The following is a 13,515-nucleotide window of genomic DNA, read 5'->3' on the forward strand; positions in this document are numbered from 1 at the left end:
AATCACAGAGACTTCCTAGCATTGTAGTAAAATGTCTTTCGTACGATTATGAGATAAAGCGAAAAACTGCATAGTTGCAAACAAAAAACATTAAAGGACGTTGGTGCCAACTTGCTTCTTCGCAACTGGTCTATTTACTGATGTTAGTTGTGTACACTAGGCATGTGGGTCAACAAACCAGTAAAAAATGACATGCTCTTGCCGCTTACATGTGTTCATCACCTAAACCGGCGAATCCGTGGTCTAGTGGTAAAACACTTAACTGTTTTTCTCATGTCCGCTAATGTATTATCCAAGAACTCTAGTAGAATCTTGTGAAAACATGGATACTATCGGGTAGCTACGGTCATGCTAATTGATAATACATGGATGCTATATGGCTCATTAGAAAACAAGTTGTATGAACTAAGCATTCAGCAATAGTGTTATTATCCTTTAGGCCACATAGAGCTGTGTATGGTTTTTATATGATTTGTGCGTTTAACGGATATTTATTATTTACAATTGTATTTAGGATTAGGGTTTTAAGTTAGACCTTTGGATGCTTAATGCATGATGGATGTATTAGATTTCCCAGAAGACCGCTTTCCAATATGAGTAAAAAAAGTACTTGACAGCGGAAATGTAATGATGTCCTTAGAAGAGATGAATATGTAGTACGTTTAATTTCTCACGTATAAGAATATTGCAATAAATTGAAAAATGAACACCTCCACACATTCCATTGTCATTCAAGTGTATGAAAGAAGCAGAGCATAACCAAGGCACGGGATACCTGATATTGGAGGCATGTCGATCGGTATCTTGATGTATATGAACATTTCTCCAAGGTTTTCTTCAATCTAAATTAAAGAGACCTAAAGGGCTTCCTACTGTAGTTTAAAAATAGTAGATAAAGGGATTGGCTGGTCATACTATTGAGTTATTTTGCAGACGACTTACCGCATATCATTTTTATATTATATGTAGTATTATGAACATATTATGAACTCAACATATAAAACATAGTTCAAGCTTTCTTCAATAACCCCTTGGGTGCCAGCAAAACTAATATACAAAATGATTCCGCAAAATATGATGCTGTCATGGCGATAATATCATCAATGCAAATTAATAATGCATATTCTGCTATGAGCAAACCACACCGATATCGCGCTAAGGGAATAAATTAATTTGGCGACAGGTTAAGTAGAATAAGAGTTTGATTAGTGAATAAGCCGGACACAGGAGTGTTTTCTCCGATTCAACACCCCCCCCCCCCCAACACACACACACACACACACACACACACACACGGACACGCACGCGCACGCACACACACACACACACACGAAACAACACCACATTCTGGTGTCACATCTTGCTTACGGGAGAAATAAATGTTGTTATAACTTGTCGTTTTTCACGTATTGTTTCAAAATAAAGCATACTATAAAACAGTTTCAACTTAATTAACAAGCTTACGAAGAAGATATTTTCTTGATGTAAAATTATTCACAGTTCATTTGCAAATACGTTTATATACCTTCACTACTTTTACTGAAGCCATAATGATTAAGCCGTAGATGAGAAAGCTCGTTTCAATCTGGGATTGTTTTACACAGATGAGAAATGTAAGAGGCTTCATTGACAAGTCTATCTGATTTGTTTCTCTTACTTGGCTTCAGCGAAGAACTAATGACAAGCATATTAATATTCGGTGCGAAAGTATTTATTTCTTCGGGACTTCCCAGGGTAGCGCAGTGACTAGGAAAATACGGCTGAGCATGCCAACACTGTTCAACGATCTCGACGGAACCAGCATGAGTAATGCAGATAAGCATCGGATGGCAAACACGTGTTTTTGAAGAAAGGATAAACATTACACTATTTTGCTTTTACAATCAACTGGATATATATTAATTTGGTAAAACAATATTTTGTTTGTTTCCGTTATATCACAAAATCGTTTAGCTGGTATCGCGATAACACTTAGTCGTTCAGGCGTGTGCCAGTAAAATAGTCTTATAAGAAAAAACTGATCATACCTGCTGTGCTAGAAGCCTTAGTATTGATTTTAATAGTGTTCTGTTTATTCTGCCTCAATATTGCTAAGTAATCTGAGATCCTAACTTGGCGTGTCTAATTACCGGCGTAAAGTATCATCCTACGATGCATTATCGAGTATTTTTAACGTGTTGAAGTTTTGAGATTTCAAAGTTATACAAAGTATAAATTCCAAACCATTCGGAGATAATATGTGTGAAAGGTATAGATACAAGTGGTAAGTGTAGAATTAATTATATTAACCTATCGCTGAACAACATCTTTATTATGAAAAAGAGCTGGTGGTTTGTGACAAAACGGATTATCATCAAAAGCATAATTTTCAAAAGTTGTATCAGCAATGTTATTTATCTAAAACAATATTTTACTCATATATTTTTGTAAGCTAATTGACAAATTTTACTTTCGGCTCTTTTGCACATTCTTCATGATTGCTCTCATATAAGCGATAAACTTGTTCAATTCTATTCAAAGTTGCAGTTCGCTTTAATGTACGAAAAAACATTCTTACATGCATTAAACCCTCACTCGTTATTTTTTACACTAGTTCCGTTTTATCACAACAAGTGCATGGTCCGTTTTAGCTCGTCCAGTTTGTATTTATACCCTCATTCATCCTAGTAATGCTTAATTGTTTCAATGCACAGGTGATATGGGTTTAAATTAATTTCAATAATGTGTGTGATGTAAGTTACGGTGGTGTTGACTTGTATTTTGATGTTGAGGCCTCTAACGCCAAATGTTTGCCTTTCCGTCATTCTCATGATATATTAAGAATATTCAAAATCAAAACCAATACTTTGTAATGTTCTGTAATAGTTTTACAATTCGTAATTAAATGCAGGTTTAAATGCCAACCAAAGCGTTTACGCCTAGACGAAGTTTAAATGTTTGCCAACGGAATAAGTGATTAAATTTCTTTTTATTAAGCTTGCCGTAAAATCTTTTTCGGTAATTAAGGTTGCATTTACTTCATTGCATTCATTACGTAGAAAAAAACGTAGTTGCTTTTCCTGCGGGAATGTCTGCTACATGAAACACATGAGTTTTGTTTTATCTTTAAACTGTCAAGTTTTTATGCATAGCCCTGTTTTGGCAGGATTCGAACTGTTCTTGGCAAATGTATGTATGAGAATAGACATGGAAGTGATGGTATTTCTCGAAACTTACTCTTTAGTTCTTGCCAATTAGAGGCAGACGATACCATTGCTGTTATAAGTAATTAAAATATACTAACACTAATTATGCCGTTATGAGTCAGACAATATTTGTTCCACGAAAATATAAGTAGTGACGTACTTTCGTGCACGTCCGTCTTATTGTTATGAAGTTCGGACAAGGTCGTAATCTGGACTTAATTGGTTAATTAGGTACCATACCAAGCGCTTACTAACATCATTGTTTTTTTCAGTATTCAATTCGTCTTTGTAACTACAAATAAGCTGAAATGTGTTTATGGGTCCAAGTGTTGTTGACATGATCAAATGCTCCGTAATTAGAAATGTTTCTTCAAGTGTAGATCCCCTAACATGTCCGATTCTATGAAATCTGGCGATGTAAATACGTAATCAACGTAATCTTGTCCTGAGGATTTAGAGAACATCATTTTTTTGTCAAGTAATGAGAACATAAAAATAAGGAGAGTTCTAGCATTATTTGTAGTTGAACGAACTTTAGGTAAAGCAGACCTATGTACTTGCCAAAGTGTCCCTCTGGATTGGGATTTTCTTGTGCCGTTTGAGTTTATTTGTGTTTTGTTTTAACCTATTTATATTTATTGCTTTCCACAACAAATTGAAAAAGGCAATTAGGTAAATTGAAGGGAAAACATGTTGACACTAATATGGCCAGACATTTTATGGCATTAAAACGCTCTAAACATTTCAAAGGTACTTTAAAACCAATGGTGAACATTCTTGGCGGTTTCCAGCCTGTTTCCATGATACACATCACCATGCAGCCATCACTCGCTCATTAAGTATGGCTCATGTTATTTACACTCATAGTTCGTGTCTAGTTACATGATCGGAAGAAATATCTTATCTAATAGATAGTATATCAAAGAAAGTTGTGTTTATGAACTATCTTTGATATACCATCTTGAGGTTTTCTACATCCTTTCATTTCAGTTTTTTAATATATTTTTTCTCATATAAATAAGATTATCGGATTTTATATTTCATATTTATATCAAAACATTAGAAATCAATGGAAAGTTACGACCTTTAATGTACGTGGGCTGATCATTTGTTTCTATATTACATAGCTTTTAAAAAGAATGAAAATCATTCAAATCAAAATGCACAATGTCAATGAATTTCCGGTGAAATTAAATTCGATAACATTTTAAACTCATACAAAATATTACGGTTGCATTATTCTTTCATGATTGTATTATCAAGAATTGATTCTGTTATTAATTCAAAAGACTAGACCATTATCTGGTGCGTGCCTGTTGATTGATGGTTTAACTTGGTTGTTCATTTTACATAAATGTTTCATAACAATAAACAAGGTGCAGGGAAAATATTAGAGTGGATTAAAACTGAACATTTTCTCTATTGATTAGGTGTTAATGCTTCAATTCAAATTACACATAAATATTTTCAGAGGACACTCGTCTCCTGTACAAACCGGAAAAGTCGATGGACGCGGACGACGACCATTTGTCGGCATCAGTGGCCGGAAGTACGGACACATTGGCCACTGACGTCACCATTTCCTCGGAAAAGCTGACCCAGCCCGAGGGATGCCTTGGAAAGACTAGAAGAGTTGCCCAGGCCGTGTACAAGGCGGCGCGGTCCCTGGTTGGGCTTATCATCATTCTTATAGCATACACTGCGCTCGGCGCCGCCATATTTATGGCCGTGGAATCATATCATGAACAAAAATACAAATCCAACATTACGGATATTAGAAAGAATCTAATTACTCAATTACTGCAGTCAGTGAATCAGGTCCAAGACGTGAACAAGTTCAGGGCGGACACAAACAAGCTCTTAGTGGACTATGAATCGGCGATCCGGGAGGCGATTAAGAATGATGTGACCACGGACTCCACAGTAGAGGTGTGGACGTATTGGGGCAGCCTTTTCTTCGTATGGACTGTCTACACCACTATAGGTAATAAGTGTTCAGGTTATTTTATATAAAAATAATTCTCGCGCCTTGTACTGTCTTAAATCTTAGCATTTCGATACAAAGAACAAAATGATAGATAATACATTATTCCAATTCAATATTAGTTCTTTAATAAGAGACAGCATGTAATTGGATTTTTTAACGATAATTATATAAGGCAAATCCTTACAAACTGACATTCTTATTAGGACTTCAGGTTAAAGCAAATTACTTCTAAAAAAGTATAAAAAAAACATATTACTATATCAAACAAGCTATCTAACAATTATATTTGATACAATTGTAAGTTTTAGGGTTTTACTCATTCCATTTTGTCAAAACATAACGATTATGCATAAAGTGCACCCACAGTTCACAATGCAATAGTGTCGCCTGTCATAAGAAGCTTTGTTGATCTGAATAGGATGCTTTTTTACAAATAAAGCCCGTTTTAATGTATTTAATGCTTGTTTTTTGCAGTTACATGGTAAAATATTAATACATTTTTTATCAACTATTTCAAACATAAACCACTTCCTTTTATAATAGGCCTTTGGTTTATTACTAACCCGTTTGGACATTTAGGGATTAGAAGAATCCCGTTTTGAACGTCTATTATTCTAGACTAGTACAGGACCCGCTAGTCAACTAGATTGTGGTGACGTCACGTTCCAAGTGTACAAGAAAATGTAATGAACATGTTTGCATCATTTATTTACTATCAAGCACTCAATAATTGCTAAACTAGTCATCTGAGTAATTACTGGATGCAACATAATAAAATATATAAAAAAATAGTATACAGAATGCGAAAGACATAAACTTTTTCAAACACCAGAACACGTTCAAAATGTGCTTATTCTATGTGCAGTAGAAATCCAAACTTACCAGTTTTACAGATACAAAACTAAGATATATCAAAGCGATATAGTTTCTACTTAGAAATATTTGATGCCGTTTTCTTATCTCGTTATGATATGAGATGCAAAACACCAGCTCTATATACAATAATGTAATTAGTCCTTTTGATTGTACATGTAGTGTATTCAAAGATGTATTTGATTGGGAAATAATATGTATACTTTCTCAGACAAGGCCGCATGTTTTTGTTTTCAGTTAGAAAAATATTTTTTTCTCGATTTTTTTGTTTTTTTCGTTACTTATGCATATTCGGATATTTAAGGGAGAAATAACTACCTTTTTTAGATTAACAAAATAATTTCCTTTATTTTAATAAATGTTTTTTTTATCTTGTTCATATAGTGCTAGCGATTGCTTTTAGCTTTAGTTTTAAATTGAAATCATCTCCCTCCCTCTTTCCTACAAATGAATGCCTGAAAAAATGAACAATTTGAAAGGCTTTAGTTTTGTTATATTTCGTCAGCTTATGGTTGCTTTTTTAATATACTGTGCCATATGCACAGCAAACATTGTCAATGACAACATTTAATAACTCACGTGTGGTATACGGGATTAGCATTTTAATTTATCCACACGCTTTACAGTCTACCTATTCGGTACAGTTCCAATATGAGACTTATGTATATACGAAAACATAGAAAACACCCTCACACATGATACAAATAATACCGTAGGCTTTCCGCTCATGTATAGAAGTTTAGCTACTCGGGAATTGTAATATCTACTTATTAATAACATTTCTTACTCTTTTCTTTTGATATTGTTTCTAACAAATTTATCATATTATAGAAACGTGGCATGAACAGGTTTGTTACAGATGGAAGCACAAGCAATAAACCGAGAACGTTTTCAAATGCTCAAGGCATATCAGAACCAGTGCATATCCAAGTAATATCTACACTGTTTTCCTGCAAAATGTGCAAGCATTGAGCGAGATTACAAGTTAGACCGTGTTTTGAAACATAATTCTGTTTCTCTCGTCGAGTTTTATGTATTAAAACGATATCAACAAAAACAATGCAAAACTTTCAGTTAGGCCTAAACAAATAGCTTGTATGTTTCTTGTTACCCGACCGACTGTAATTATTTAACCATGGTCTAAATTTTAGATTTAATGATCTCTGGGCGGTTATAACGATATTTTAGTCGTCTTCACACTCATCCTATGTTAAATGGGAACGTTTCATTTTTTAGACCTTTGTATTGACTTTTAAAGAAATATATTTTACAGTACTACTGTGAGATTGTTTGAACTGCTCTTTAGTCATTTGTGATATTATTGTTGAACGAGGCGTAATCATGTTTAAATGTTTTAGCATATTTTTAGCACTTTTATGTATTTTATCATCGGATATATATATATTTGGAGAAAAAAAGAATATAATTATAATTCAGACGAGTCAATTCTTCTGCACACCTTTCGTTGTTCAAAAATGTGTCTACCTCAAACTAAAGCTTATTATTTCTTGGCGTTTGGTTTATTGATGTATGTATTTAAGATAAGAATCCCTAATAAATAGCAGCGACCGTCAGTTGCTTTATGATGAAATATTAACTTTATAACAATGTAAAACTGTTAACATATTTTACATGAATTGATTTATTTAACGAGTTCATGAAATTAGTTTGCAAACGAGCATTTGGCATGATTGCAAACACATTTCAAGGAATTGTGTATTATACGATGACGAGTGTCTTTTTATCACATGATTTTTGTCTGGTAATAACTATTAAAAAAACCTACAGTTTCAGCTGCGCCTATGACGAGAAGAAAAATACCGCAAACTTAAAAGCAATGTTATTTTACGCGTAACATGCATTTCAGAAATGTAGTACCTTGAAGAATTTAACACAAAATATATATCCGATCTTTTTAAATCTATTTAACAGTATAATGATAATTTTATGTCATTTTCAGAGAAAATGATAATAAAATACGCTCTTATAATTCACCTTTCCTGACTACAAATTGTAAAAAAAAAATATTGACGGAGTAACCCAAATTCCCCATGCAAACTGTTTATGCCATACACTTTCGCTTCTGAGGGAGGGGCGCAACCTTTGGCATGCGTCCCTCCCTCAGAACCGAAAGGTACGTCTTACGTCAATTCCTGTATCCGCTTCGATTTTAAATACTGGAGGTCTTTAAAATATACTTCGAGAAATAAAGAAGAACTACCTTTTTTCTAATATATCGATCATGAACAATAGAAACAATCGTATGAATAAATTGCTGGAATAGTTCCATGAGTATTTTTAGATGAATGGTCTTTAGGGCGTTTCTTAGTTAGATTGAAAATAATTATTAGAATATAAATTATTTTTAGACGGACACATTAGTGTTACCTCAGTTGAATACCATTTGAAATGTGTTCAACATATGAAACAGAGAAAAGTGGACTAAAGTAAAACGTGCTAATGAACACAAATATTATTTTGAATAACAATGCATTTAAAAATTCCGAAACACTCATGAACATGCGCAAATGTTTTCCTTTTATAATGTGCCATTTGCAGACCAATCATCGTGCTACGGACACGTCTACCCGGTGTGTTAGTTCGCATGAGGGTGGGTGGGGGTAGGGTTACATTAACGTGTTTAAAAGGTTTATGTTATTGATACTGATCACATTGTTACATTTTCGGCTTGCAGAAACTTCAATTTAGCTTCTATAGGGCGAGTGTTGGTGCGTGTCGCTTCTATCGGGCGAGCGTGTGTGCGTGTCGCATCAACCGGGCGAGGGTGTGTGCGTGTCGCTTCTTCCGGGCGAGTGTCGGTGCGTGTCGCATCTATCGAGCGAGCGTCGGTGCGTGTAGCTTCTACCGGGCGAGTGTCGGTGCGTGTCGCTTCTATCGAGCGAGTGTCGGTGCGTGTCGCTTCTACCGGGCGAGTGTCGGTGCGTGTCGCTTCTACCGGGCGAGCGTGTGTGCGTATCGCTTATGCCGGGCATTGTATGCCCTTAGAGCAGTAAATATGTACACTGTTTAGGTTATCATTTTGTTTAAAATAACAATGTTTTCTGTCTTCCAGGTTACGGGAACATCTATCCCGTAACGGGTATCGGGCGTGTGTTAACGATCGTGTATGCGAGTGTGGGGATCCCCCTGGCACTCTTACTGCTGGCGGAACTGGGGAAAGTGTTCACCCGCGGTCTTAAATACCTGTGGGCGTTCGTTAGGAGGTACTACTACACCGGCTACTTCCGGAAGGTCCGATCAACGCTGCAGAATAAATATCAGGTAGCACTGTTTGTCTTCTACTGATAGTGTTTTTTTATTAAAACGCTCAACGCATTGAATTAATTGTACGCTATGTCTAGAGGACCGTTTAGACTGTGTATATGCTACTAGTGTTTGTATAACATTATTTTTTTTTATATTTAAAACACTTATTTTCAACTACTTGTGACAATCAGGTTACGAAGGCTGACTTTAAGAAGACGAGAAGCTCCAGCGCACCTGCTCTCGTAGAACAGGCGCACGTTGAAGCAATAGAGACGGATAGCCTGAAGGCAAAGAGCCTCCAAAGTCTTGACGACGAGGAGGCCGCGGCAGGGCAGCGCAGTCGCAGTAGTTCCAAGGTGGTGTATGGGTACGAGGTGGACGATGAGTTTAACCTTCCAATCAGTATTGCGATTGGTATCTTGTTTGTTTACATCATGCTGGGAGCGACCATGTACACGATATGGGAGGACTGGACATTTATAGAGTCATTCTATTTTGTATTTGTGTCGCTTTCAACCATTGGCTTCGGTGATGTTTTACCTGCACATCAGAAGTTTTTTATTATCTCATCCATATACATGTTTGTCGGGTTGTCATTGGTTTCTATGTGTATCAATGTCGCGATTGAGTTTTTCAACAGTATGTCCAAAAGGGCTAAGCAGAAAATGGGCGAGGCAAAAAAAAAGATAGGTGATAAAGTAAACCAGGTAAGCAAAAATGCGCGGGAAAAAGTATCAGGTATGAAAAACAATATCAAAGATGAAACAAGCAGGTTAAGGCAGAAGACAGATGCACGTCTCACTAACCTAAGAACAAACATTACTGATGAAACTTCCAAGTTCAAACATAAGACTGACAAAGCGTTTACTGGTATTAAAACTAACATATCAAACGAAACAACCAGATTTAAAAAGCGAGCAGATGAGAAATTCAGAAAAAGAGGGTCAACTCCGGACGGCGGTAGCCCAGCAAATATTTCCAGAGAAAAAGTAGCAACTGTAGACATTCCCGAAGACATACCTGCCGCCGACGACACATATAATTCAATTGGTGACGTCCAGTCAACCACCAGTGAAAATACAATATCACCAAAACATCGGAAGGAGTGTAAGAAAAGGGCCCCAACACCGCCTACATCACCTACAAAATCCTCAACAAGGTCCCCTACAAAATCGCCGACGCAAACATTTGCCTCACTCGGAGCGTTCAGAATTTCGGTGAAGAAAGACACCAAATAGATATCTGAAATGCCTGGGTGCACTAGTTTGTGTTTAGATGCCAATTTAACCAAGATAATTTAACTGCTGTCTATATGTAATGTTGATAATCAAGAATTAAAGCGATACAGATTTGCATTTGTTTTAATATAATTAAATTATATGAGTTGTATGTTGTATATTTTGTCAAATTGATCAATGACATATATACGTAAAATGTATAATAGAATCATTAAGGTAATTTGAAATGCATTTACCAAAATAATTTGACCAGGAATGTCGCAGACCCACGGCGCAATTATTTGGTAAATACGTACGAATTATTCTTTTACTATCTTAGTGTATGGTATTATATTTTGTCTAATGTTCCAGCATCTGTTAAAATCGACCGATTCACCCGATTAAAATCAATAGCGGCACACTGTTGATTTACGAAAATTACAACATGTCATACTCGAAAGAAACTGTCATCGCAATGGACAAATATAATTTCAAACACCAAATAAAGCAAATTAATAACTATCGGTTTATTGTTTTAAAGTGTTTTATTTTTAAACAACATGCGAAAAGCGGGACATTTGGTTATAATGTTCTAAGGGCTAATGACTGTGATTGTGTTTACTTTGTTTAAGTGACGTGTGTATTCCACCATGCATCCATATCTTGCTCAAACCTGCCATAATTGTATATAGTATCCAATGTGTGTTTCATTAACATACAAGTCAGCTCTTTGTTTTGTTTAAGTTTATGATTTTACGTACTTGACCTTTTACGCGATGCCATTTCAGTTTGTTAATTGCGCTGTTTGCATAATTTCTAAAACTGTTTAAACTCATCAATTTTACTGTTTAAAATTATGGATCCTGTGTAGATGTAAATGAATAAATCTTCATATAAGTCGTATATACGTTCAAGAATTTTCAATCAAGGGGTACGGTATATTCCTTGGTTATCTGACTTAGTCTTATTCGCTATGTAATGTACGAAACCTTTATTTATTATTTACGAAATATTGGACATGTTTATTTTATTGTGATAACAACGATTCGAATAAGCACCAGGCAATAAACTATATGAACCATTTTAACAGCTCCTCACATAATTGTACATACAAATATTTTTTTAAACGCCTGTCTTGTCGGCTCACCTACTTTAAAAGTGGTCAACGGCTGTAACCATGACGTCGGCTCACTAACATGGAATATTTGTCAAAGGCTGTAGTATGACGTCCGGTCACTCACTCACATTTGTACTCTAATGTACTCTAAATATATTTTAGTACGATAGCCATTCACACATCTATTATAAATTCGGGTTTATGGCAGAAAGGTCTATGAAAAAATAGACGACTTTTCCAAATCATGTAGATCGACAAAGTACTCGCTACGAAATGAATGTTTATGTTCACCGTCAAATTTGCACATCATGATATGGAGTAAATAGGGCAGATCCTCTATTGTTATTGTCCCACTACTCGTGTGGGATTTAAAGGCGGGAAGGTCCAGTGGCAAAACGAATATTTATGCAAAAGGCTACAGAAACAAGCTCAGTAGCAAAACGTCTAAACATAGACCCGGTTTAGTGCCACTGGGCAAACGCCAAAGACATAGAACACAAAATCACAAACAAGAAACATAGAAGAACAGCACAAAAACTCCACAAACAGCACAGTGCAAACATACTATATATATATATATAAAATAGGTATGTTTATCAAGAATTGTCAGGTACCGCCTTGGAACGTTCAGTAAAATGTAAATTTACTGGGGGTTTAAACCAGTTTACGTGAACAAACCTCACTCTTATCCCAACAATCCTTAATAAAGATAAAACGCAAAAGGTAAATCTTATCAAAGTAGATAAGACTTGGTAAACAAAGACTTGGGAAAATCAAATAGTCATATTGAGTTAAAGGGAGACCAGCAATTACCATTTGGCAGTCTACTCACGCATTTTTTAGAATGCAGACTTTAAAAATTATTTAATAATATTTGCTACACAGAAATTGGATAGGCCATGAAGGGGGTCATGAAGGGGTTTCAGTATGCAAATAAAAAGAAGCACGTTATTAGCATCAGAGCCAAAACAGATAACTGTGAATAATGAGGCTATGTAATTGCTGTATATCGTGCAAAATAAGGTTGAAATGGTTAATTAATAGATTTCGTTTGTTCCGTAAAGCTATGTTGGAGAAGGTTTTATTGCAACATATTTTGCTAGACGTTTCTTCAATTGATGTATTTGTTAACATGCTGATGTTGTTCGCCTTCAAAGAAGATTTCTTGATGAGCTTTCTGTCTGATAATTTATAATTCAAGTACTCTAATCTCGCAGATTCAAATTCACTTTTGACGTTCGTTTGGATGGATGGGCTTCATATCAATCGATCCATAGCAAGTACGGATTGCGTTCAACAAAGTTTGAATGTATCCATCGTTTGCGTTTAAAACGACCCAATTAGTTAAAATTTCAAAAATATATTTTTTCATAAAAAAATTCGTGTCAGGTGTTATACCAAAACGTAAATGGTGCACGTCATTCAATGGTGTCCTTTCGGAATGGCGACATATGCCTGACGTAAAATTTAGTTTTTCGAAATGCGCAATAAATACTCTCATGTTAACATGTTTTTTTACTAAATATAAATGATATTATTATGAGCGTTTCAGTGTTACTTTTTGTAATTTCATTTTATTCAAATACCCTATAAAATCATAAAAGCATAAAATATATATGACCAAAGGCTCGAAATCGCACGATGCTGCTCATATAAGCACAATGTGCGCGCATCGGATGAGTTTACCTTCATCAAGAAAGGGAGTGACGTCAAACGCGTGACGGTTCATGCAAGTCAGCAGACAAACCATTTGAACCTCGATTACGCTACGTCACTCGCAATCATGGAAGAATGTTTCATAGTTTAATTATTCATAAGGGTGTCAGACAAATAGTGCATCATTATTGCTAATCTGTGAACATGCCTATC

General features: G+C 35.5%; 1 protein-coding gene across 3 annotated transcripts in view; it reads left to right on the forward strand.

Moving 5' to 3' along the window:
* The window catches only part of LOC128212205 (uncoordinated protein 58-like), a 30,889-nt gene extending 20,226 nt beyond the window's left edge, over positions 1-10,663 (forward strand). The window contains exons 1-4 of one of the 3 annotated variants that reach the window (XM_052917539.1): positions 1,803-1,906; positions 4,657-5,169; positions 9,119-9,327; positions 9,504-10,663. In XM_052917539.1, the coding sequence (XP_052773499.1) occupies positions 4,692-5,169; positions 9,119-9,327; positions 9,504-10,550 (1,734 nt within the window). In that variant the 5' untranslated portion in view covers positions 1,803-1,906; positions 4,657-4,691 and the 3' untranslated portion in view covers positions 10,551-10,663. Of the gene's footprint in view, positions 1-1,802; positions 1,907-2,138; positions 2,264-4,656; positions 5,170-9,118; positions 9,328-9,503 lie in introns of those variants that run through there. The other 2 variants (XM_052917538.1, XM_052917537.1) reach the window with 2 other exon arrangements.
* The last annotated feature ends 2,852 nt before the right edge of the window (positions 10,664-13,515 follow it).

The sequence above is a fragment of the Mya arenaria genome, chromosome 12 (assembly GCF_026914265.1).
Source record: "Mya arenaria isolate MELC-2E11 chromosome 12, ASM2691426v1".
Taxonomy (NCBI): Eukaryota; Metazoa; Mollusca; class Bivalvia; order Myida; family Myidae; genus Mya; species Mya arenaria.